The sequence below is a fragment of the Eucyclogobius newberryi genome, unplaced genomic scaffold (assembly GCF_026437365.1).
Source record: "Eucyclogobius newberryi isolate DKJ021-1_F unplaced genomic scaffold, fEucNew1.0.hap1 SCAF_8, whole genome shotgun sequence".
Taxonomy (NCBI): domain Eukaryota; kingdom Metazoa; phylum Chordata; class Actinopteri; order Gobiiformes; family Gobiidae; genus Eucyclogobius; species Eucyclogobius newberryi.
This window is the reverse complement of record NW_027316500.1, coordinates 13992608-14020358: the sequence shown is the minus strand read 5'-3', so window position 1 is coordinate 14020358 and position 27751 is coordinate 13992608. Positions and strand designations below refer to the sequence as shown.

At 39.5% G+C, this 27751-nt stretch overlaps 1 protein-coding gene across 9 annotated transcripts in view; it reads left to right on the top strand.

The window, feature by feature from the left end:
• adgrb3 (adhesion G protein-coupled receptor B3) overlaps positions 1–27751 on the top strand; it is a 113623-nt gene that overhangs the window by 71912 nt on the left and 13960 nt on the right. For all 9 annotated transcript variants that reach the window (XM_072436231.1, XM_072436230.1, XM_072436228.1 and 6 more), the window contains 9 exons: positions 1494–1562; positions 4647–4755; positions 11049–11195; positions 12776–12851; positions 15143–15245; positions 15678–15721; positions 22891–23017; positions 24379–24482; positions 24729–24831. In XM_072436231.1, the coding sequence (XP_072292332.1) occupies positions 1494–1562; positions 4647–4755; positions 11049–11195; positions 12776–12851; positions 15143–15245; positions 15678–15721; positions 22891–23017; positions 24379–24482; positions 24729–24831 (882 nt within the window). The remainder of the gene's footprint in view (positions 1–1493; positions 1563–4646; positions 4756–11048; positions 11196–12775; positions 12852–15142; positions 15246–15677; positions 15722–22890; positions 23018–24378; positions 24483–24728; positions 24832–27751) is intronic.

The following is a 27751-nucleotide window of genomic DNA, read 5'->3' as shown; positions in this document are numbered from 1 at the left end:
CTGACAATTTGCTGCATATCCTCCCCTCTTTAATCCCCATTTCACGCTGGAAGTGTCTTGCCTAATAAAGTCTACGGGCCAAAAAATCCTTATAAAAAAAAAGAGACAAAGTGCTAAAAAATAAAAGAATGCCTTACTTTATTGTGCTCGACAAGCTTGACAAGCCTCTCAAAACGCTGCAAAAGTCTGTTGTCATTTTTCAATCTCTCAGCACACCCAGAGGTGGTAGAATGATGGAACCACAACCACCTTTATTGACGCCTCTAACCAGCACCAATGACTAGCTTAAACGTTTAAATTCACACAGGCATTTACAATACAAACCAGCCACAGCAGAATTCAAACCAACAACCGTCTAATTATAGAGCGACCATTGTGTTTAAGCCACTTGTGCCCGTATTTACAACTTACCGTCTTAGTCTTTGCAAAGATATATTTAAGGAAATCTCAAGGACATACTTTGCCTCACCACTTGGGTCGATGAGCAACTTTGCTGTCTATGAGTTGTTGTATGTACATGGAAGAAATTGGCACGCTGCTTGCTCTTCACTTTAAGACGTACGTAATTAAACAGCCACAACATCCACCTCAGTTAATTATGGGCTGTCATTGTGCAGTTGTATTTGGACCACAAACTGTTACGAAGGATTTTCCTTGCAGCTTGCTATGTACACTATAGACAATCATATATATCCCCATAGGATGTGAGTAGCAAGGTATTTTGCAGCAGCTTAAAATAAAACACCACAGAGTCGTTCAGCCATTTTGTCGCTATACAAAATCAGAGATATGAGCACAGCAGCATCCTGTCTGGGGTTATTATGAGCTCGATATGGTGTGTGTGGGCAGACAGGAGAGTACTGATCCAGCCCACCCCCTCTGTGTGTCTCTGCACTAATGCAGTGTTAAAGTGGGCACATTACCACCAGAGGGAGCATAAGCATTCAAGTAGAAAACAAGATAGCCTGTGTCAAGAGAGAGAGCCACTCCCTTAGGCACACTGTAGACCAGACAAAATAACAAGGCTAAAGATCAGACAGGGGTCCTATTACCACTGGAGGCTTGCACCCCAAGCAGCCCCTTATTCGCTTCCACCAAAGACAATCCACGTGTCCTCAAACATTCCCTTTCAGCTCGTCCCTGATTACAGCTGGAGTGTTTCTCTTAAAGCACAAAGTGTCGGCTGCTCGTTGCGGGGGGTGTGAGGTGTGTTTTTGTCAGCCCTGATTCTCACCGCCCCATCTTTTCTCCTGATCGGTGTCATCATAGTTTCTATGGCATATTTCCTGGTACTGTGCTGCACCACAGGGCTCTTCATTATTCTCTTATAGAAATTTCTGATTCCCTGCAGTCAGAGCATTATCTATAACAGCCCTTAACTACATAGTGTTTATGTGTCATAATTCAAACGGGTCTTGCTGCAGTAGCTGTAATCCTTGTGTGTGGGAGGACGTGATAAAGGATAAAGATTTGCTCTTTTATTCCCTCCACAGAACTTCTTTCAAATCATCAGCAACCTTTTAGAGGAGGAAAATAAGGACAAATGGGAAGATGCACAAAAGGTAAGCATGTTCTTATAAGCTTGGTAAATAATTTAATGTGCATACACAGTGTTATCATGTCATAGCCTATAACAGGTCCACAGTGACGCAGACTGAGGTAAATAGTGTGTAATGAGGTGATGAGATGTGTGTCACACTCCCCTGAACTGTTGGTAGTGGTCATTATGCAGGTGCGACATCTGGCCTCATTTAGACTGACACTACTCCATACTACCACTTGGGGGCAGCAGCACAGCCACAAACAGCCATTAACACTGCAGGATCTATTCCTTAGGCGCAAGCACGGCTTGAACGTTAGAATACAAATACATATTGGTAATTTTAAAACAAATGATTCTGTTTCAATTACAAGTATAAATTGTTTTTCTATTATCATAAAATAAAACTATGCATTTTAGTTGTAATCCCTTATATAACAAATATAAAGAACATGATTTCATTATCAGGGCAAATGTTGTGGCAGCTCTGCAGTAATTTACAGGGGAACAGATTTCTGACAGCCTGTTTATCCACAGAGATTGGCTCCTGGCTACGTCCTCTGTTGGACACATCTCTCAGCTCGAGAGGTGGCAACTCTTGTTTTCCAAACTGCCACTGGTGTCTGCGCTCCCTGAACCCTGAATCACACACACCCGGCACTGACAGGGAGAGCATCTGTGATGATGGAGTCTGCGGAGGGCAGCTGCTCGCTTGTCACCTTCGCTCCTAAATTGACTTAAATTAAGTCTCGCCTGTTTTGACACAGGACCGAGGGGATGTCCTTAAATCTCCCATATTCCACACATTTTGTCCCTGTATCTTAGGGTAAAGCTGGTGGGATGTCAAGCAGTTCAAAGTGTGCCAACTGTGCCAGTCCTGGCTGTCTCTACAGGCAGTAATTAGGTGTTTACTCACTACAGCTTTAGTTTGGCAGGTCCAAACAGAGGGTGTCGCTCAGCAGACCCCTCAAGTAAGCACTTGTGTCTTCAGGAAGGCATCGGAGCGCAGACATTTCACAGACAAGAACAGGAGACCAAAAAAAAACCTCTGTGACTGAGCACCAAGAGGAGTTCTGTGAGGGGTTAATTATTTCTGCCATTATTAATTTTCCATTCTTCCACTTGTGGACACGGGCTTAGGACTGTCGTGTGGTTTGGACAGATGACGCCTGAAATTCACACTAATACATTTCTCTCACTTCTTCTTTTTCCCTTGAATTAATGAGTGTCCTGAGCCGAGCCTCCGTAGCAGCCCCACACACTGCGAGAGCTGTGTGAACATTGAAAACGCTCACATGAAACGCCTCACTATGAGCTTTTTACTCGCCGCGCACAGATCACTATATATTCACCTCCTGTCACTGTTACCATGGCGAGGAGAGGAAGAGGCTCTGTCTACAGAAGCAGCCTGCACTACGCCGAATACACCGCAACCATTTTCACATCCCGCCGTTGCCATGGAGACGAGCCGAGCGAACGAGCATGACTGCACTGTGCGTCAGACATGCCGGAAGGGGAGAAGTGATGTGCTTTCACTCTGCTATGTCACGGACTCTCAACTTCTGCTTTAGTGATGCTCGATAGGTTTAGCACATGTCAAGGCATGTGGTAAACAATGCTACTCACTGGGGGGGAAATACCTGCCTGTGGGGGAGCGCAGCATTCAGCATTCAGGGAGGCGCTAATTGCTAAATGTCATTCAAAGGCATTTATCATTCATCTGACTTCAATGCTGAAGAATCACATGCTCTTTCATTCCTATACAATAATGTGATTTATGTAAGATAACATAACATTTTCCATACGCCTTTTGCTTTGAAAATATTGTGACTGTTATTTTGAGGGTATGTGAAGTTTAATTATTGTCTATACCTTCAGTAGTAAAAAATGCAACAAAAAGAGCTTATTAAAAACAATGTATGTTTAAAATATCAAATATTTAAATAAGGTGATATTTCTGCACGTTTGTGATTCATTTTACGGACAATTCACATTTCTCTGATAATTAAACCTCAACTAATTAAAGACAAGTTTCAACACATTTCGTCTGAATATCGTTATCCAAAACATACTCCAAAAAATATTGAGATATTATTTTTATCTCTACTTTCAAGCAAAAATTGTGAAATAATCTGTTTTGCTCTGTAATTTGAAACTGCAGACAACCAAAGATATTGTTGCCTGTAGGCTTTATTAGACAGGAAAGGACAGAGTGAAATGGGGGATGAGAGAGAAGGGAGGACATGCAGTAAATTGTCGGGATTTGAACTCACAACACTGTGGCCGCACTCAAGGACTTTTTTATCTGCCTGACATCATCCAGGCACGGTCACATGATGTCCAATAATGTCATGTGTGATATAACCACTTGTTTGATTTCTTTACAGGGTTGTCCTTTATTTTTTAAACACAGAACATAATCAAACAATCAGGATTATTGGAGTCAAAAAAGTCAGGTGAATCAAAACCTCTTATTAGATCTGACCCATCACGTCGAAATGAGCAGCAAGGATAACGCCGCAATTTGTGCCGGATCACTTATTGAATGAGGCGGACTTTGATTTATTGACTCTGAGACGCAGAGGCGCGCTGACCTGAGCTGTGCTGCTATTGTTCAGCCAGCTGCACTGTCCATGGTGCTGAAATCCTCACACACTGCAGACTACAATGGCTGCACAGGAATCTCACAATGAATCCTGACCTCAAAGCCTGCAAATTTCAAGAAACTATTGTATAACTGCAGAAATACAGTAAAATGCAACATTACAATGGGTTTTTCAACTTTTGTTTATCGTGACACATTAGATTTCACAAAACAAAAATCATAAAAAGCTTTTTGTTTAGGAACAGAGGCAGTTAACATCACGAATAATACATCTCACAACAATTGACAATCTGTTTTAATTCATTTATTTTTGTTTCCCGTTCTTAAGTAATACAACTTTTTTGTAACCTTTTTACCATAAAACTTTATATCTCAACTGAAGTATAGCATATCTATAATTTCATTTCATTCCAGTTCTTGTCAACCCTCTCAAATCCCTGCCGCAGTGTTCAAAATTTAAAGTGTCATCTTTTCAGTCAGTCTTTTTCTTGTGTGTCACAGATCTACCCGGGTGCAGTAGAGCTCATGCAGGTCATAGAAGAATTCATCCACATCGTTGGACTGGGGATGAAGGATTTCCACAATGCCTATCTCATGACTGGTAACTTAGGTAAGAAGCCTCTCTTCAGCCCTCAACAGCACAAAACATTTGACTATGCATTCCTGCACAATCTGGACATTTGATCCACCATATTCATTTGCTGTCTATCATTAGATAAAGATAAATGCGTTGTAGTGGGAAAAATTGGGTAGAATTACAGCTAATCAATAAAGTTAATTTAAAAGGGTAACATGGGCTCTTCATAAGGTTAATTAAATATCAATGCTCAAATGAATGTGGAGTCTAACTTCTTACTATTAACTTTAATCAAGAAACGTCATTCAATCTGACAAATAAGCACCTTCTGAGTAGATTTTCTGAAACATACTTTTTTACAGGGATATTTTTACAGATTTGTTTTTTGACCATTATCTTTGATATACTTTTGTATCTTTATGATAGTGGCTTCAGAACTATTTGTATTCATGGTAAGTAATAAAAGTAGTAATAGTTGTATTCACAGATGTAGTAGCACTTATGCAGTAGTGGGATTAGCAATAGTAGAAGTAGCACAAGCAATAATGATAATTGTACTAGGTGTAGCTGTACTGACTTAAAAATGTGAAAAACAGGACTAGTTAATTCTAAATTCTCACTTATCTTAATTATTCACCGCAATTAGTTTATAAGCACTTTTTATACGTTCCAGAAGCCTGAGAAGGTAAAGCGAACAAACATTAGCACGTTAATGGTGCCATTCCTGCTTCGTGGAGATACAGACTGCTTTTCAATATATCACGGGGCAAAACAGATTTGACTTTATTACATGAAAAAATCTGGTACAGTCTCATTACAGGGCCTATATCATGCAAAATCGACTTTTCAGAGATTTTAACCTTAACCTGGTTTATGTGCCCATAGTGTTTTTTAGATTGATTCCTGCAACTTTAGCTAGAGAACAGTCTCTATCCTTCACCTCGGATGAGCAGACGGACGGGGGCTACTCACCAGGATGACAGGGCACTCACACAGAGCCATGGGCACTCACCAGGATGATGCGACATGCTTCCCTGTTTCAGCCCCTCCTCCAGGAAGCACCACCATCTCCACTCGAGGCTACGTCACGGGGTGGGCGGGGGACGCACGCTCACGCTGAGACCACGTCACGGGTTGGGCGGGGGACGCACGCTCACTCTGAGACTACGTCACAGGGTGGGCGGGGGACGCACGCTCACGCTGAGACTACGTCACAGGGTGGGCGGGGGACGCACGCTCACGCTGAGACTACGTCACGGGTTGGGCGGGGGAGGCAGATCGCTCTTCGCAAGGGTGGGGGCAAATCTCAAACTAAGCCGTCTGCATTTCCGGGTTTGTGAGCGGGGTCCAAGATATAGGTGATATTTTATAACTATTATGTTATGTGTGTTGCACAACTATGCTCAACTATGACCTTAGGGTAGACTATGGACTGGGCATAATATAGGATCTTTAAAGACCCAATTATGATCGGTAAAAAACATGTTTTAATTTTAAACAAAATCCTTTACAAATGCATAGATCTCCTACAAATATAAAAGTCAGAGACCTATAAAAATTTAAGTAACTGCAAGTAGGCCATGAAGATACTGTCTGTAAACTTGAATATCTTATCTAAACAGAGATCAAGCTATAAACAGAATGCACACAGTACTTTTTGTTTGTATTAATCTAACACACTACTTCAGGTGGTATCCCTTTTGCGACTAGGGAACATCTTAAGTTAAATCCTATTCAGCATTTGTAAACTGTATAGCCTGTTCTTTTGAACAGTAATGAGTTTGGGGACATTTTGTTGCTATGCATCAGTGATTATGGAGTCTCAATTTGGCTTTACTTGCTTAAAAAGTATCTCGGGGTGCAGGGGATAGTTCTCGTCCTCAATGCTCCTGTTGGCTTTTTTAGCTTCTGTCGCATACACGAGCAGGCTCCGGGCTGGTCTCTGCGGGATTGCATTTCCTACTCAGCCATAAATGCTATCTTACTGGGATGGAATAATAGAAGTGAGCTTTTGATTTATTCATGCGAGCGAATGTGAGCACGTAAAGCGAGGTTTATTTCTACCATTCTTTTCTATAGCTTAACATTGGACACATTTAGAACTGGTCCATAGCATTGTACAATATATATGCATAGGGAGGATGAATCACCCCCGCAGAGCAAACACAATGAATATCAGAATCCCATTATACAACACTTTGCAAGTTGTAATTAAGTAACGGATGTTGGGAAATAAGGTCGAATGCCTCTCATGAGCGGAGCATTAATGACTTCTTTCATTGATGTGAGAGTACTTCTGTAACGCTGTCCTATTTGAAACCATACTGATTACAATTTGGCTTAATGGAAGTCATCCAATCTCATTGCCACCGCCTCCTCTTCTTTATTCTCCAAAAAACATTAACACATGACCAGCACTTTATGCACAATAAGAAAACCATTTTGGCTCCAAATTGACAGCTAATCCTTTTACACAGTGTAAGCCAGACATGCTGCTGTTACTTATATTATACATTCAGACTGAAAACAATTTGTGTGAACCCTATGATCAGGAAACTCTTTAGATGAAATAAATTAGTGAACAGAAAGATTTGTTAAATTACTTTTTCTATACATCCGAGCATTATTTCATCTTGCATTTGGGGTCATGAAGCCCCATTTTCTTTTAGTTGGATTACATTTAACACCCCTTTACTCTTATATTTGCTACTGACCCATATTGTACATCTCAAGTAAAAATGAAAGTATATTGCAAGAGTAATTAGCGTTGATGCTAATTCACTTTAAGAGTTGTGTTAAAATTATAGTTGCATAGTATAAAAGCAGCCTTATTTTAATCACATGTAATGGTGGCAGTGCTCCGTTACATAAAAGCCCATTGGTAATTCACTGCTTTTTTTTACGTTATCTTGGCATCATCCTCCAGCTTTCAGCACTCATAGCCCAGCGGCCATTTTGATTAAAGGAATGGAAAGTTTTGTGGGAGACAAAGGTAGTGGCCAAGTGGAGAGCATCTGGCTGAGTAAGATATTGCAGCATCATTTCGTCACTAATTTATGGCAGCCTCCTGACACCTAGATAAATATTGGCTGTCACCACTGCATCGTTCTGTGTCCTACCACTTTTAGTCAAATAACCTTGATTGCAAAATGCTCAGGACGTGTTCTGCCTACTCGCACACAAACACTTGGAGGACAGTGCTGGGACATAATGCAAGATTAAAACATTCACACCAAGTGCTACACTCACAATTACCATGGAGTGCTCAACCAAGCTTCCAATTTACCTCAGTTTTTTTATTTATTTAATTGAGTTTATGTATTGAACTACAGGTGTGTTATTGCTTTAAAAGTTCCTAAAAAGATACATCCTGACTGTGAGCATGTGGCCTCACCACAGATCTGACCGTTAACTTATGAACATGCAAATAAATGAGTTTAATATATATACATGTCAGGCAAAGTATTAAAATCAAGTAGGTAGCACCCTTCACCAGCAAAGTTACATAATGCACCTTTAACAACTAATACTGCTGTGTTGCTTAAAATTCATATGGCATGTTTTAAAATAAAGGTGGTTATTATTTGTCAAATCATATCTGTTTACTAATTTATATGAATGTTGGCCCTTGTTTACAGTAGGGTTGCTAGGTAACAGTTGTGGAATTACCTCTATGTATGTCACATTGGCTGCTTGTTTCCAACCAGGAAGTAACATTATAAACATGATGAAATTGTCAAACTGGGGGAAAATATGCTAAATCGTTAGTAAAATCTTAAATATAACCATGTTTACTACATTTCACCAAAATGTTTAGTCTTACTTGACATATGAACTTTAAAACTTTAGCATGTGTGGCGTGAATAGTTGGTTTAGCAAAAATAACAACATCCACTCAACAATAATAGTAATTTGTTATTGGCCCAATAATCTCTGAAAATAAATAAATACCGTATGACTTTAAACGCTAACACAAACCTAAACTGGGAGAGCCACCCCAGGACTCTAAAAATAAGAATCCTGTCTGCTCAGTTAATTCATCATGCACGTTTGACATTTTAGTCCTGGCTCTCCTTACTTTATGTTCGTGTTGATGCTTCGATACTAATTATCGCAAAATACAGTTACCCAAATATATGACTGCTGCAATTGCACATTAATTCAAGTATTCCCACATTTTTGGTGCAGTTTTCTGTTGTTCTGTTGATACTTCCACTATGAGTAATGCTGTAATTTCCCAGGCATAAGGAGTACACTTAAGCACAACACAAGGCTAAATGAAGACTTTATTGTCCTGTCTAAGCCCCATTTACTCAGTGAATTACCCACAATTCTTAGCGACAGTTTCTCTAGCACCCTGTTGTGTATCTCCTCTTCCCTTTGACTAAAACCCACAAACAAAAACATTTATACCTCTACTCCTCTGAGCATCTGTTCCTCGGGAAAATGTCTTCACAAATGCCAGGGCTTGTGAAAGTCCATTCCCAAACCACAGACAACGCATTTCACTCCATTTTCACACTCGGCTCTAAATTGTATTATTATTATTCAAAAGAACAGGGGGGCAATAAGGCTTTGACATCACTGCTTGGATTAACCAGATAATTCTCTAAGTGTGAAAACAAGCCACAACCTGACCAGGGCTGTCTAAGAGAGGACAGGCCTTTTCAAACTGGGCTAGCACACAAGCACCGCAAGATTTAACCTGAATCAAAACGGAGATGAAATATTTTATTCATAGAGTACTTAATTTTTATGTGTGTCTTTTACTCAAATATTAATGAACAGTTGCACTAACATAAGTAATGGTAAAACCTCAATCATTATTAATAATAGAGTAATAAGATGTGCCAATATTATAAATGTTAAAATGAGCTCTGGATTTTACTTCAGCCGCTCCAAAATGAAATAAATAAGTACCAATAAAGTGTACCAACCCTGATTTTGTCCACACATGAGTTTCATCTATATTTGAGCCTCACTCTGATAGCAGGTAAGACATAGTATTCGCTCTTCTTTGCCCAGTCATGTCCTGGTCTTCTCCAGTTCCTGTCAGTGACTCTCAGACTGGCCTCTCTTTCATTCAGCTCCAAAAGGGAAGCAAGCACAGGAGCTGTGATTAAGGAGATTACCTGTCCACGCTTTGGCAGATGCCAGTTGTGCCTGTGATGTCCTTTTATGGCACTGTGTAATGAATGCATTAACAGCTCCTGGAGGGGTTTTGCTGACATCCCTCTAACACCAGTCTATACTCGACTCGATGCTTCCAACTGCTGCTGAGTGGCAGTCCTGTCAGAGCACGGACTAAGTCAGTAACAATGAGTAAGAAATAAGCCAAGAGGCATTTTGCTGTGGCGACGGCTGCTTAAAGTTTTATCGAACTGTGTTTACAACTGTGGTTTTATAGTGCCAGAATCATTTCCAGGTGCACTTGAGGTGAACAGACTCCTATTGTGTTTTATATATTTTAAGATCTTGGGTAGACTGTTGAGGTGCTGTCATTTAGAAGGAAATTTAGAGCAATGTATGCAGTCTTATTTTTTTCTCAATTTATTGCTTAAATGCTCCAAAAAACAAGTTGTGGTAGTTAATTATTACTGTCGCGATCACATGCAATGGTATTTATTTATTAATGTATTTATTTATTTTTGTCTTTATTATTTTTACCCTCCATGCCTTGTTGGGAAATGGGAGGTTTTGTCTATGGGAGTTTTTGTTTATAGATCTTCTACTGAGAGTGTTTTTCAAACTTCCTATAAGTGATCTGTTATTTTCTTCTGTATCTACCTCTGTATCTTCCTGCGTTGCATCAATGAAATTTCCCCATGTGGGACAATAAAGGAATATCTTATCTTATCTTATCTTAAGTAGTAAAACCATAAATGCTGTTATTTTTGTAACCTCAAAAATATAAAGTTTATATAATGTTGGATTGCTTTATTTTTACTAAAGTAACATTACAGTTGGTGTAATCCCTCATTCATCCACAAGTGTTCAGTTGTGGTCATCAGTAAACTATTTTTAGAAAAACAAGATGCTTTGAGTCTCATCCAAGAGTCATTCTCAATCTGATTGAGAACATTACAGTACTTCCAGTTAAACCTCTAATCCTATTGGTATTCTGCACCCTGCAGCATCATTGCACTCATCCCCCCCATATTCCCAAACCTGCTATCTGCATAATTGATCATATTTTATTAGTCTGCTCACACAAATCGCTTCCCCATAATTCCCCTCTCTCTGAATCCTCCAACCGCCAGCTCTAAAGTCTGAAGTCTATTGATCATCAGTATTTCTTCACGGCTCCGTTTGTTCCTATCCCGCAGTGGCCAGCATCCAGAGACTGCCGGCCGTATCGGTGATGACTGACATCAACTTCCCCATGAAGGGTCGTAAAGGCATGGTCGACTGGGCCAGGAACTCCGAAGATAAAGTGGTCATCCCCAAGGGCCTCTTTGTTTCACAGTCAGCAGGTTTGTCAGCGCACATATCTCACTGTGCTGTATAACAGTGGGAGAAACACATCCTTCTCCTGCTCTCAAAACACTATTACAATATGAGCTACAGTAGTGTTTTGGTTCATAATTCTGGGCTAATCTATCTAAAAACCAAAAACCGAAGTGATCCATTGATGCATTAAAATGTGGAATGTATCAGGAGCACATCAATAAAGTAGAAATTGTGTAAACGTCAATACATTTCAGTTCAATTTATCCTGCCTCAAGAGGGCACAAGCGAGTGTACTGATTGTGCAGGTCTCAACCCTGGAAAGCCTTCCTGTCATGAAAAATTTGCACTAAATATGGCACTAGGGAAATACTCTCATCCAAGGCTTGTCTGCCTAAATAAACAACAATGTGAAACTCTACACACTGTATTCACAAATCTAAATCAGCTATATTAACCATCGACACGTGCTTTATATGAAAAGGTAGCTTTGATATTCTCCTCTACATTTGGCGTGTTGAAAGTAAATGAACACACAAGTCTTTGAACTGCACAAGTGCCTGTGCTCTCCCAGTTTGGACTGACTCAGCAGCTTCCAGCAGCCCTTCTCCTGTGTGCCCACGGCCACACACACAGACAATCTGGCTAATTGGTGTAATCAGTCTTTTGTGGGATATACCTCAGAAAACAAAACACTGGATTGATTATAAATCTGTGGCACGTGCCTGAACACAGACACCAAAGAGCTGACTCTAATGAGGAGTGAAGTCTGCATAGGGAATGGGCTCCGCTGTTTTACATAAGTCCAGTAGCACTTACAGTTATTTAGTCTTCAGTGTGTATAAAGAAAGGTACACTTTGTAACTGTCCTGGTGGAGCATAAACCACCTACTTGTCACTAGGGTAATGTTATTGTTCTACCTGGAATGTTCTGTTAGGGCATTTTGTTAATTGATTCATCTGGCAATTATTCTTTCAATTCGTCAAGTAATTGTTTGGAACACAAAAGGCCTGTCAGTATGAGATCTTTAAACAATTTGAGGTGAAGCCTCTTGACCACATCCTGGTGGAGTATGTTTTCATACAAAACACAAAATGTGCATGTTTCCACTGTAATGTTTATGTAATTACTGCTCTATCTGAGTCATAAAATATATTGTCTTAGCTCATCCCTTTTTTTACCTATCTTCATTAAGACGTTCAGTTGAAAAGGCAAAACAATATTTCTTATAGGTATTTTTTGGGCAAAAAAACACCTGTAATTGAATAAATGCAAGCTAGATGGGTTTAATGCCATAGTGTAGCATATTTAACAATAACAATAACATATTTCTGGAGATAAGCAGGTGGCGACCCTCCACTAGAAAATATACATAACACACATTTGAATAATTAAATCCAATTTCTTACTCTTGCTCTTACTTGTGGTAATAGTAAAACATTTTAAACTTGATTTACAGGAATAGTTCATGTCAAAGCAGCAAAGAAGTTCTAGTATTATATATCCAATATATATATATATCCAATAGTCAACATACTTTTATAGGCATTTTTGTGGATTTCTACCTTTGAACTTTTTGTACTAACTGTCTTCTTCTCTTGGCAGATATGGAAGGCTCCCCTGTCTTCATTCTGGGAACAGTCCTCTACAAGACGCTGGGACTAATGTTACCGTCACCACAGTAAGTGCAGCATATTTCTTGTCTGTCTGCTGGCAAAGGGAAAAATGAGACAGATTTGATCCTTCGGAGACGCAGATGTTTGCATATTATTCACTGCAGTATCCAAAACAGGTTGTGTCTGACATTCTCAACCCAAAACATTTCAGGCTAAATTTTTCACATTAAATCAAATCCCCGCCGTCAAACTTGGACGGTCATTTCAAGTCTGCACCGTATTATTTGGTCAGTGGACGTACTTCTTGCAGCATGAAGAATGGGCCTAATTAAGGTTGACATAATTGCGGGGGTGAAGCGGTGGGATGAGTCACACAAACATCTGGTGTCACTGCCCCGTCCACGTGTCCCTGGCACCCTCCGCCCCAAGGACACAGCGGTCAGCCCAGGACCGTCCTGTCCAGCTGTCCTGCCTCTGCACATGTGGCCACTGGGGCAGAATGGACATTATTTATTTGATTTATTCACCTTTATTTAACTAGGTAAAACACCCACTGAGATCGAGACCTCTTTTTCAAGGGTGACCTGGGGCATTATATAGAGGGAAATGGAAAAATCTAGCCACAAAAGTTTAAAATGATTGTGTATGGCTGGTGAGGTTGATAGAATGCATAAAAGTGGGTAGTTGAAAAAGGAAAATGTCCCTTAAAACAAATCACAATCACTATGTAAATGATCATTTTGTTCAACATATTTTGCCCAAAAAATAGTTAACAGAGACTCAGCAGTACACTCATGACCATAATCAACACAGGCTAGTATTTTATTATTATGAATAGAATAAATATTAACAGAAGAGGCAGAGAAAGTTGTAATGCTGAAGTTATTTACACAAGCATTGTAACAGGAATCGTTGTATTGGGGATGCTGGATCTAAAATGTATTGTTGAATAGAAAGGATTTTGTGTAAACAGTTGTTATTCAAAGAAAAAAAAAACATTAAAATGATTGTGCCAATAATTGAACAGTTGAATGTGTACAGTGGGGATTTATAAAACAATATTAAGTAACTTTTCCTTCCTTCTTTACTTCCTTCCTTCCTTTGTGAAGACCTCAATGTTCTTATTCTTGAATTTCAACTAAGACAAGGGAGCGGCCTTGAAAAGTATGTGAGATTCAGAAGAAAATATAGAGTGCCTGAGTGGAGCTGGTTGGACTGGGGCTGCTGCAGTCTCACTTCTGCGCCCCTTTTGTGAACATGACAGCTTTCCTCCTAGTGGGAAGTGCTTCAGCTTGTAATAAAAAGAATATTTCGTCAACTATACAAAAGCAGGAGACGTCTCTATAATCCTTCTTCCGTCCACAGATGCTTTTGATCACACTGTTTATATGTTTTCAGCGTCTGTCAAACATAACATACATAGCGCCCTAATGTGCAGCTTTTACCTCTCTACTTCTTTTATGTTTGAGATTGTCTGAGGTGAGCACTCAAAAGAAGCCCCAGTGAAAAAGATAACCTCAGTCTGAAAGGTTTAATATATTCAATTAACTTGCACTTCATATTTAAGATAACGCCGCAAGAGACACCGGCACGCTCCAAATCCACAAAATATAAGCTCAGAAATGTCAGTCCGGGGCCAAATTAAGTTTAATACCGGCTTCCCTAAAGATTCAGCCAAACTCCCACTGATTCTAATCCTTATGTTTATAGTCTAATGAGCTTTAAGAACTGGGTGGTTGAAAGCAAAGCAGGGTTGATGCTTTTGAACACAGAAAACCATGACATTCATCACTTGTATCACATGCGCATAATGACATACAGGCCATTTGGGTTTTCTCAAGAAATCCTTTAGATGTTTTCATATGCAGCTAGGGATTTTACTTTAATATTGCAGAAGAAGCACATACATTCTCTGCATTTCAGTTCTAGTAAGTAAGAGTTTAACTTGAGTCATTACAGTTATTTGGCACGCTGGCTGATTGGTGGCTTGTCCTGTTAATGTGAATTTCTTTTTTAGTAACCATACTCCATGAGTATCTAGTTTTGATACTAGTTTTAATCAGTATCTTATTTTCAATACTTTTGACAACCCTTGGGGGGGACATCCAATTCACAATGAGGCTACAATAAAACAAGTAATTCTGCATCAATGTTTTTAACTCACGGCAGGGGGCTAAGTACATTTAAACTAGTCAGGAACAATGAGGCAAACATGGAAGTGGGTGGAGTATGCACATGTCATCTGAGCTCCTTCTTATCCCCTAATACAAGACTAAAATGTCTGGCGTCACATATGATAATAATGTTACACTTCTCCTTTGCTAAAACTTGTGTTCTTTTCTTGCTTTTTGCACAGGAACTACACTGTTGTGAACTCCAAAGTCATCGCTGTGACAGTGCGCCCCGAGCCTAGAGTTACAGAGTCCCATATGGAGATTGAACTGGCTCACTTGGCAAACGTAAGTGTCTGTCTGACATGCCTATTCTAATATTCAATTAAAGAAAACAACTAAAAACTTTCAAATGGTCATCTTGAGTTAAAAGTATTGTGTTGACTGAGTGTTCCACAATGACCAGCAGCAGATTGCCCACAATGGCTCTTAATTGGCTCGATAATTAATTTACAAGCACTTGGTGTCAGGAGAGCGCACTGCAGTCGGATAATTACAAGTGCAACAGTTTTCATGATCCAGGCCTTTTTATTCTGCTCAAAGATAAAGTCTGCCTGCTGGAAACATGAGCCACTTTTAGTTCTCAGCTTGTGACCCATGCTTCCATTTATATTCAAACCAAGGGCAAATATGCCATTGATTTATAATGATGATGACACTGATGCTGATCTCTTGTTATCAAAATGTACCTGCTAATTGTTGTGTCCTTTTGCTTGGCAGGGAACAATGAACCCATACTGTGCGCTGTGGGACGGCAACATCATGTAAGCAACTGTTTTTTTGGCTCACAGACTCACTTCGCTGTTTTGTGCAAAAGAAAAATAAGAGTGTGTGTAATTTGAATGAATTGGGTCGTGAGGTAGAGGAGCTAGGAGGATTTGGTAGAACAACATCATAAGAGATGTGGAAATACATTTGGAAAGATCAATTTGACTGGTTTGCGAGAATATCAGTTGTAAAAACAAACAAGATTTTGACTGTCGTGAAAGAGGACAAGACGTCAGTTGGAGAATATGCAGAGTATAAGAGAAGATGACAATCAACAATGTACAAATGTGAATGACGCATCTGTTACATGATATCAGTCACATAAGATGTAATTAGCTGTGATGGAAAGAAAATGGACGCTTGATGTACAGGAAATATAAGATGCAGTTATAGTAAGTGCTGAAGAAGCCAAGACCTTTTGTGAAGTTTTTCCACCTATACCAAACGATAAAAGCCTCAGACTTCCTCGGGCGATTTAATGAGACAAGTTGCACTCCAGAGGAAGCTGCTCCTTAACAATAAGGCAGCATGTTAAGTACTCTTCATTTAGTGTTATTGTGGCCTGCATGTTAAGCATATGCCAGCCGCTTTTTATCAAACCTTTGGAGGAGCCTGAATGAGTCACTTGTGAGTCACTCAGAATTGCTGCTATAATGATCCTTGCTGAGTACTGGGGTAAAATATAGGAGTGTTTCAGAAGAATAATTATTGGGGGGAAATTATATACTGTATGAAGTTTAAGTTTAAGTTGGTAAAGAAGTACAAGGGAATTATTGAATTGAAATTGTTCTCTGTGAATGGTTAGCGTTTTTTGTTTAAGTTTAGCAAAAAAAGGTTGAATTATGTCAGCTTGACAAAAGAGTACTGTAAATACATTTTCTAATTAGCTTCTTTAGTAGAATCCTAATGTTTTCTTACGGGTTCCTTCCAGCCACTTGAGGCAAACATGTGGTGATAAATCGGTGCATAACAAGGAATGAATGGGATTTTATATTTTCTTTCTTTTTTTAAATTGTGTTGATACCTGCTCTCCAAAAACCTTGAGTGAAATATGGTCTTTGACAAAGGAAATTGTGCAAACGGTTTTCATTTTGCCAAAATTTGCATTCCTATTTTACCAAGATCTATTTTTACAGCTTCCTTTAAACCGGTTGCTCAATGCTTCCAGTGACAGTTAAAGACAAAGTGTATGATTCATCTCATTTGTATCAAACCATTGGCTGATTTGATGAGTGCGGCCCCCTGCCCTAAAGATGGGGCTGACTGCCGTTCTATGTGATTGAGATAATTGAATTGAGATGTAATGTTACGGACCATATATAGCAATGGCCTTTGGAAATATTGTCCCTTTGCTATGTTGGTTTAACTGCAGCTGTGTGCAAATCACTGCAGCATGTATGTTATTTTTACTTGTGAATTGTGCATGTCCTCTATCATGGTATTTGAGGGCAACTATTTTTGAAGATACAACTGGGACAACTGTGCTCCCTTCTCTTCCCCTGACTTTCACACACCAAACAATTTTAACATTTTCTTTTAATCAATAGACTATGGATTGACTTGGTGTACTGATTTCCATTTTGAGTGTGGGACAATGGCATCCACTTTAAAGCCACATCTGTCACCCATGTCATGTAATCAGAATCAGAAAGTGAAGGAACAGGGTTGTGATTGCAAGTCGTATTCCTTGGAACAGAATATAAACTCAAGGCCAATAGAATAAAAAGCTGGGACACCGTGTTATAGTAGTATAATTTCTTCTTCTTAGTAGTGAGTGCTTATTGTACAAGACTATGACATATGTTTTGCATGTAGAATTTCTTAAAGACCTTCCAATCATAAACATCCAATACATTTATAACTACTACTAATGGCAAGTAGTTCTTAAACTTTTAAACCAAGTAGTAGAAAACAATTTTGCTCTCCGAGTACCACCAGATTGAAACCAGCTTTAATGCCAGTTCCAAACTAGGTCTTGAACACCTCTAAATAACGTCTGAGGATATATATTGCATACAACCCTAAGCTGCTCACTTACCACCAGTGGTACTTGTAACACAGTTTGAGAAACACTAATATACAATAGTCAGACGTTTTTTTTGATTTTAGTGATGATAAAGATGTTTATCAGCTCCATCATAGCTATTTTAAGGTGCGGCCATCACTTTGAAGCAAAACAAATCTATAAATATATAGTGTAATTAATTTAGCAATGAATGGTAAAATGCGGTCTATTCACATTTAGTGTAATCCTGGGTAATCTTGTTTTATGCATGTTTTTGTTTCGTATTCGTCCTAGTTCCTTTAAGACTGCATAGACTTCCCTGCATGATGGGTTCTTAGTCAACAATGAGCAAACTCATGTTGAGCTCAGGACCTCTGTACCCTCACTGACGCACACACTTACACAGATCATTGCATTCTGTTCCATTTTCATTTTCGCTCTGCATCCCAAGCCTTTTTGAAATGCGCACAATAGTCTGGGAGGCAGAACAGATGCCACACCTGAGCCTGTGCTGTGCAGCTCCCACCATGAGACTGGGAACCCGAGGCACAAATATCCCCGCGTGCTAACAGAAGGCGCGAAAGGAAGGATTTCTCTGTGTGTAAGCAACTCGAGCTAAAATAAGATCATGCACAGCCACCAATCTGTAGATTAATATTATAATAGCCATTTGTTCTGTGCATGTTCTGTTTGTACATAAAAATACCACTTTCATTTTCAGTGTTTATTCTTTATAGCGTGTAGAATGTGGTGCTGGGAGACAGAGGCTGCATGAATTAAAACGGAGGAGAAACAGCGTGACAAGATCTTTTTTCACAGTGTTTAGCAGTTAATGTGATGAAACTGTTTGGGCAATACAACATGTACTTACAGCACCAAATGGAGTAACAAACAGATCAAGCTATTATAGCACTATGAGACACAGTCTGGCAGCCACTGACCAATATATCTGTCCATCATATTTTTAGATTTGTCCATACTAAAGACAAGGACATTCTTAAACAGGTATCAATGAACTATACTTGATATACTTGATGTAATGCACCTGTCCATGTTCAAATAGTGTTGACATGCAGTGAAGAAGCACAACATTGCAAAATAATAATTGGTGAATTGATTAAGCCAAGGCATTGGTCACCTCAAAATAATTTCCCCAGACTTGCACTCCAACTTTAAAATGTTCAAATGTTGTGCCACTCGATGGCCATGTGGATGGCACAAATACCAGGCTCTCATTACACACTACACTGTCCTGCCCAATAAATTCTACAGGGCTAAAAAAAAGTTTCATGATTGGTTTATCAATCTTTATGTAGATAATCCCTCCTGCTGTCTTGGAACCCCAGTTAGACCCAATATTTTCATAGTTTTATTTACTCATCAAGTCTGTGGCTCCACTGCACCAGGAGTACCGGGTCTGATGCCAATACATATTGCCTTTTTGATATGTTAATGTTTTTTTATCTTTAATCCAAGTATGTCTGCACCTGACGCTCCGAAAATATCATGTTTAAATAAACTTGGCCTTGAACAAGCACTGCAATATTCACCTTCTTAACCAAAGGTTTTCACTGCGGGCAGAATCTAGTCAAGTGGTGCTTATTTTACCCAGCATGCAAAACTGACATTTCTGGGAAAAATCTGTCCATCTCAATAGGTTCCAATGAGTTATTTTAATTAATTCTGACCATGAAACTCGACCATGTATCTGAAAGATTTGCAAACCATCTATCGATTTGAGATGTTCTTGGACTGTGTTTGGAACACTGCAATTCCTGAAAGAGTTAAATCTAATTAATGATTTACACATTGCCTTTTCAAAGCAGCTTTCATAGCGCCAGGTTTCGCAAACATCTGGAGATTTAGGCACTGAGCCAAATAGGCTGTAACTAATGCAACTAAATATTGCAAAGTTGAAAGATTTCTTAGTATACAAGTCAGACAAAGACCTCTTTCATATTCTCTGTGGTAATAAAATGGGGTAATCAATCCAGCTAGAATGGCATAAAAGACAGAGCAGACAAGCAGATGTTCAGAAGATGCAAATGCATTTCTATATTTCAGTAAAAGTTATTCTGGCTTTTGCTTCTTTTTGTTTTACTTAAGCCTTTCCCGGTGCCGTCTCTCTTGACAAAGTCTTCTTCGACATTTTTGTATCTGACATGTCAAACATTTCTCGGTCATGCTTCTTTCTGCCGACTAGCTCTGATCAGATATAGCCTTTGAAAGCAGAGCCACGTGGGAAGGGTTTCTGTTGTTCCCTTTGCAAGTTTAAATAAGTGTCTACCCACCAGATGGAGAGTTGATAACGTTGTGCGCACTGCCATGCTTATTTTTAGTAGTCTCTTTCGTCTAGGCTTTACATTTACTGTAGTGTAGTGTACTTCAAGATACTTAAGAATAGATATGCCTTCTAAATTAGTTTGACAATTGAGAAAAATACTGTAAATTGAAAAAACCTGAATGACATTTGCTCTAAACTAATATACAGGGTGATCATTTTGTAAGAAAGGAATCTGATTATACATCACAACAAAAGAACTAAACAAGAAACCTAGACATGGAAAGGACATGGAACTAAGCCCATAATAATTTGGCCCATAATATCTGGGAAAGCTAACATGGCCAATTTAAAAGGTTGACATGTCTCTTGGTAGGTGGTCTTGTCTGCAGAGCTACGGGCCCAGGTTGTGACACACTGAGCAGTTGAGTTTAACAGTTCTATTCTGTTGTTTTCTACCGGGACTGGTTTGGCATCACAAATGATCTTAACACATGTCCCTCCATAAAATCTCAAATCTGTGAGGTCAGGCAGACTAGACCCAGAGAGATTGAATCCTCGAGCAGAATCCTATTAGTCATATTTGATGAATAAGTCGTTTGATGTCTATATAATTCATGGATTGGCAAAAAGATTTCTCCCTCAGAATTGCTATTGTTCGAGATTAGTTTTGGCCATTTTCCATATTCCAGGTAGGTTCCATAAAAGAAGGTGAGACTCTGTTAGCTGGACAACGTTTTTAGAGCGAATAGGTTTGCGTCTTTCTAACTTTGTCAAGTTTTGCCAATTTTGCGGCCCAAACGCTTGGCAGTGCAATACGTGTGCTGGTCTGGTTAATGATAACAGTGACACTTTCTTGGGAACATCTGATATTGCACCATGATTCACCAGGCTCAGATGAAGTCAGGCAATGCATCAAAGGTGTCCCGAAATCCCTGGCATTGAAAAAGTTCTCCCGTCAGCTTCGCCCCGTCCAATACCATTCCACGTTAAAAAACTCAAGCGCTGCAAGTGTCTGACGTTCTCTGCAAATGCCCTCACAAGCACGCTATCTATCCATCACCAAACTTTGAATATTACAGTGTACATTTCCATTTACAGACATGTTGGGAGTCGTAGTAATCTCAGGTGGCAAGTATGGAGATTGTGAAGCGTGCGGCTATAGCTTATCATAGATGGTTTCTGGGTCCTGTAGGAATAGCCCCGAACAGAGGAATACATCAAAATGGGCTTAGAGAAGAAAGCTTGCAGCTCAGTGGGGAAACTATTTGGAGTACTCAGAGTAGTCAGGGGCCACATTTGAATATAGTGTCAATCTTTTTTTTTTTTTTTTACACTGCTATTTATTTTGGGATTGTTTATGAAAATGTGATAACTTGGATCGTGCTATTGGGCTATAGCTTTTGCCTGCGGATTCTGCATGTGCACTTTTTAAATACGTTTTTAAACACAGTATTTATTTTAAATTGGTCAGGCTTGAAACCAGCACAAAGAACAACACTAAAACCAGATGAATTGTCCGCATGCATGGCTGAAATGTATGTGTCAGAGATAAGATAAGAGAAATTCATATTTTAGATCATTCGATTTTGAATCATTTTATGAAGTGAGACCTTTTTTGTGAGTTGAAATGAGTACAGGTCATGAACGAGTAAAATCATGTTGTCATTTATTCATTCTGTGTCTTGGAGAAGATTTAAGTAGACTAAGACTTAAGACATTGAAGGCGGAAGCTTATATTGTTGCACTACAGTAAGCTCCAAGGGTGAATTTGCAAGGCTCCACAGTCCCTTCCAGGAATCATAAATATTGCTGCCATATTGATCAAATGACAAAGCAGGATTGGCTCACGCAGCAGACACAGCTTGGCACACAAATCAGACTCTAGTATGCCCTGTATTCCCGTTAATCAGGTATGAATCTTTACTAGCTTAGATGATGCTGTAACCGAGCTACAGGATAAAGAAGCTTTGCGGGGAGGATGCCTCAGAACAACAGGTGTTTGGCATAATCAGTTGTGACACAGATATTAAAGTGGTCTTTTCCATCAAAGTGAATCAGATGAGTCCATTTGCATAATTAACGCTTGTTAAATTGGATGTCTAATGTTGAAGATGCAAGTTCAGAATAAGAAGCGCCTGTTTGATTTCACCTAGTGATGTGAAGCTGGCTGCAACCATTCGTGCTCCTTCTGAGGGGTGGCTCTGCTCTGGCAGGACTTTGGTGAAAGAGGAACATGCCAAACGCGCGCGTGTGTGTCAAATCCCATGCAACATGTCCCACCGCCGCCAGCTTAGTCTGTGCGGCTGATAAACACGTCCTGCGCCGGGGCTGCGTTTTATTCCTCCATCGTATCAGCCACCCCTCCCTTCCCCTTCCCTCCTCCTCCTCTCTCACGCCAGCAGAAAGGAACAGTATCAATCTGATGCTGTCCACCGTTTTCAGGCTGAAAATACCCTTAAGGAAGCGATCTAACGCGACTAATTAAAACGGATAAACACGCGACTGAGGATAGAAAAGGTCTTACAGAGCGCAGGGGGGAAAGGATACTGTCGTGCGTGGAGCGGGGACGCTGGAAGACGCGCAGGTAAACGCGAACTATAATCATCATGTGGGAGCCATGGTGTTGTGATATGTGGGGTTCGTATGGCTTCTCCCCTCCTCCGTGTCTCTCTCCGCTCCATCCACAGCCGCGCCGATCTGTCAATTCGCCTTTGCCGTGCATTTTCCCCTGGTTTACGCAGCGCGCTACAGCTACAGCCGCTCTCGATACAGATAAATGATCAAATGAAAGCGTTGTCGAAAAGTCCGGAGGAGTGGTGTCTCAATCGCAGCCCGGATTTTAAAATACCTCTCGATCTTCTCTCCCTTTTCTGCAGGAACGACTCTTGGGGCGCCTGGTCCTCTAAAGGATGTAAAACCGTGCTCACAGATGCATCCCATACAAAATGCTTATGTGATCGCGTATCTACCTTCGCCATTTTGGCTCAGCAACCAAGAGAAATAGTAAGTAGGCGCTCTCTATTGATTTGTTATTCTGTGTGTGGGCTTTATTGGCCAATGTAAGCGCGAGGACGCCGTATGGTGCGCGCGCGTGTGACAAGTGTGTGGAAGACGGTGCGAGGATGGAAATTGAATCTTTGCAGCGCTAATCCAGTTAGATTGTAATTCGCCTGCAACGAGAAATTGGGGGGATATATTCGAGTTTGCTCAAAGATTAAGATCGGACTCGTTGCGTGTGCGTGCGTGCGCGTGTGCGTGAGGCAGGGCGTGTGCGCGCTCTTTCATTAGTGGCTCCACATCAGTCACATTATGCTCAGACAGGAGATTGTCATCACGCGTGGCATTTGTGTTTCTGATGGAGTTTAGGCTGTGGTTTATAAAGGCCAAACTGCAGCATTGGTCAAATATAGTTAGTTTTGTAATTGACAGCTGCTGTTATTGTTAGCATCACATTGGGGCCTGTGCATGGAGTTTAATTGACAAACCTCATGGAAAAGGGCTACAGGTTGCAACTGTCATGCTACTGGAACCATCTTGGAGCCACAATGAAATGAAAGCATAACATGCAGAATAGATATTTCAACCTGAACATTAACAGTATTGTCCTGCACATGTCGGTCTGTTAAAGTTTGACAGGAAAGGCCAAAAGTTGTGCATTGGATTTTTTTGTATTGATTCATTGCAATTGATCTCCTTGTGTGTGGTTTTGTTGTTTTTGCAGTAAAACACCTGTCATTCCATTGCACAAAGTCTAATATCATAGCCTTAATCCTGTAAATGTTATCCATAACTAATTTAACCTGTGAAAGGTCAGAACAGCTAGCATTAACCTCCTTATTGTTTCTTAAATCCAAATATACATCCCCATTTACTGGTAATTTGTTTAGTGTACATATGTTTAGATGTACATTGTATCTATAAAGCAAATGTTTATGTTTTGGCTCATGGTGCTCTTCTATCAATACTTAAGTCATCTCTATGTTATGCTAAGTGCATGCATCCTTTAATGTTTGTGATATTAAACAGGTGATGCAGTGTCATTATATCACAGATCAGACTCTGTATATAGCATTAGGTATACATCCCTGGACTGTTATTTAAACATCTCATTCTCTGTGAACCCTGTGCATTTGTATTGCATGGGTGGAAAGTTTAAGCGTGAATCTAAACAACTTTCAAGCCCACGCATGCACTTCAAACCTCTTACCGCATTAAAGGAGCCACTGTGGGCTATTGAGATGCATGCACTTGTTGTTATTGGTGCTTTATCTTTCTCCCTCTCTCTCTCTGGACTCCAATAAAGATTTACTGTCCTGGGTGAGCAGCCTCCCACTGACTGGTCTGTCTCTGCTCTTCCTTCACAGACCATGGAGTACTCAGGGGTCCCATCTGTGACATTGATAGTTGGCTGCGGTCTGTCCTGTCTCGCCTTGATCACCTTGGCAGTAATCTATGCTGTGCTATGGAGGTAATAGTCCAAAATACAGCATTATATTAGCTAAAGTGGAAAGCATCTAATGCTTTTACTCAAGGTTAATGTTTGATATTGGAAATGAGGAAATGATAGCTTCAGATATCAGGACCACTAATTGGCATTAGCAGTGGGTTTAGAAGTGACATAAACTATTTTTGTTGTGCTCATGTAATTACTAATAAACAAAATACAAATGTGTTGTGTCATGTGGTAATGAAAACTTTCACTTTTCTTTCACAGATACATTCGTTCAGAGCGATCTATCATCCTGCTTAACTTCTGCCTCTCTATAGTTTGCTCCAACATACTGATCCTGATTGGACAAACTCAGACACATAATGTGGTAAGTGTCATACACTATATAAAAATGTGACCATTTACACTGCTGTATGTACTGGGCAAGAGTATTACACTTCAGTTTCAACTGCAAAGAAATTTGTGCTGAAAAACATAAGGGAAAAAAATCTATTTTGGCCTTGGATGTATTTCACTCTCACTCAAGATGGTTTTGCATTGATCTTTGAGCTTTTGAGATTTACCAACAAGTAAAATGCCTTTGTCTGTTGGAAAAGTAAAACTTTGGAGTGTACACAGGCATGCTGGTTTGCACTCTTCTTGTTCAATAAGGTACTTTTGGAATACACTCCAGAATATATGCTGAATGTGATGGGCTGTGCAAGTAGTGTGTCTTTGTGTCTTAATACCAGGGTTAGATAAGGGTCTCCTTTCTAAGCAGTTTGTGAAAATGCAGGAACTGCTTGAAGTAAATCATTAATTGAAAATCAATAAATGCTATACATATTTCACAAAAACTTAATTTTAAATTCCATTTAGTGTATTTTAAAGAACATTATAATGTATTGAGCTGGGACATTGACAACTTTCATTTTCAATGAAACGGGAGCATAAAGCAAACCTCCAAAAGGAATACCCTTACTTTGAGCTGCAGTTTCAAAGCTGTGTTTTCTAGTTGCCTTGTCAGAACGACTTAGCAATTAAGAAGGCTTGACAAATGCAAGAGTAGGAGTATAAAGGCAGGCTTGATGCACGGCAGGAGACAGGATGCACAGGTCAATCAGGCCATAATGAAATCACCAAGATGCACTACATACTGAAAGAACACTAATGTTGTTAGAAGCTCTAAAAAGTTGTTTGAATGTTAAAATGTCTCATGATTGAATGTGCGGCGCTTACTAAAATGGCCAGGGTTAGGGTTCTTGCTAAACTGTGTGCTATATTGACCATAATATATATCTTTGCAATATATTATGCCTGCTTAATGTATCCTCTTCCCCATTCTTGGCTTTTGTAGCTGTCCAGTAAACAAGTTGCTAATGTAAAAGATTGTTTGGCAAACCATAGTTAGGATTTACAGGCTGCCCACACAGATGCCCTTTCAGTAATTTGGCAGCACTACAGCATGACACATTGTCCAATTGCACAGACATTATATAACCCTATTCTCATTACACCTTTACCTTTTTCACAACAACACACAGCTTAGAGTCATTACATGAACACTTTAAATCCTCTCTGGCTGGTTGGCCCATTACCCTAGCGCGTTAGCATTTGGCCATGTTACTTGAATGTTCAATTTTAATAGTCCTGTATGTAAAAGGAAATGTGATACCAAGCCAAAAATCTACCACACATTACCAGGAATTATGTGTGTCTTCTGCACTTACTGATGAGAGGCTGCATGGCTAGTACTCTGTGTTTATAGGTATGACTTACTCTGGGAGCAGATGGCTTCAGCAGCAGCGAGAGAGCTTACATTTAACCGGACTATGCTCATAAATCAAAATGCTTCTGCCTATTAATTTCCTTGCGTTCAATGAAAATTAGATCATAAATAATGAATGCACGAATCTAGTCTTCTCTCCAGTCCTCCAAAGCATAACAAAGAAAACATTGTGATTACGTTATGTACATTGCTAATCCAGTAAATATCAGAACACACTAAAGTTGATTGGTTGATGTGTTTGGCCTCTGTGATGGCTCATAGTTGTAGCATATTAAATATAGTGTATGCACCAAGGGCATTTTGAACTTAGTTTAAATGTGTCAGATTTGATCAAGGCTTCAGTCACAAAATCCATTTTGCTTTGTGAACAACCATTATTTTCAGTTTGAATCAAAATTCCTCTTCTTTTCATTTATTATTTATTCCAGAATGAAAACCGAAAGACTACTGAAATAATCTTAATGAAAACTATGATACAAGATCTTTACTGGTGGAAATGATGATTAAACAGTTGTATATATGCTTCAATATACTTGAATTAATGCTGATTTTCTGAGCTAATGATATTGCACTCAAAATTCAACTCAATATATCTATCTATGATTATTATATATCTAATTGTTCCTTTTGTTATCATTTATACATCCAATTGTTCTTTTTCTTATATTTTATCCTGCTAACTAACAAATCAACAAAAAAAATACAGAACAATGTTAGTAAACCATTTGCATGGCTTTGATATCATTTCCACAATTGATGAGATATATATTGGTATTTTCTTGTGCTCCGTCTTTCCTGTTGTGATAAGAATATTCTTCTTGTTTGATCCGACTTGCCGTAGAAAGCAGCGTTTGATCGTGCCAGGACAACACCGGGAGAAAATATAGTTTGTGTAGGTTTAATTGCCAGTCTCTGACATTGCTTCACACGTGTCCCCCTTCCATTTTTAGAGCCATAAAACCAAGAAGCAGAAGAAGAAAAAAAAAATAGAAAGCATGTAATTGGCTTTCGTGTGAAATTGCTCATAGAGTAATAGAAATCATCTCTTTGCTGTGAGGTCCTTAGGGAGCAGGATGTCCGTGTGCTTCCTGTGTCCTTGTTGTCAGTGTTTGTTGCTATAATGCAGGAGAGATGACAAAGAAAAACAAATGCACAAACTGAGATTTGAGTTTGAATATTTTAACATATGGGAAGCAGAGGTCTGGATCCACTCTTGACAGAACACAAAAAATCTATAAAAAAAATATAGAGGTTATAACATAGAAATAGTTGCTTTGAAGCTATGTAAGATTATAATATTGTGTATGTTGTCGATAGTAAAGTATGAAAAAATGTAATAGCTTTAAGTGCTGCTAAACCTTTACTATTCACTTTGTTGAATTCTATATTTTTTAACAATATAGAAAATGCTTTCGAGCAGGCTGGATAAAAACATTCATATCGAGAGCAGATAACAAAAAAAGTATTCAATCAAGTTTTAGAATGGGTATCAGACTGATAGATATGACTGATTGCAAAC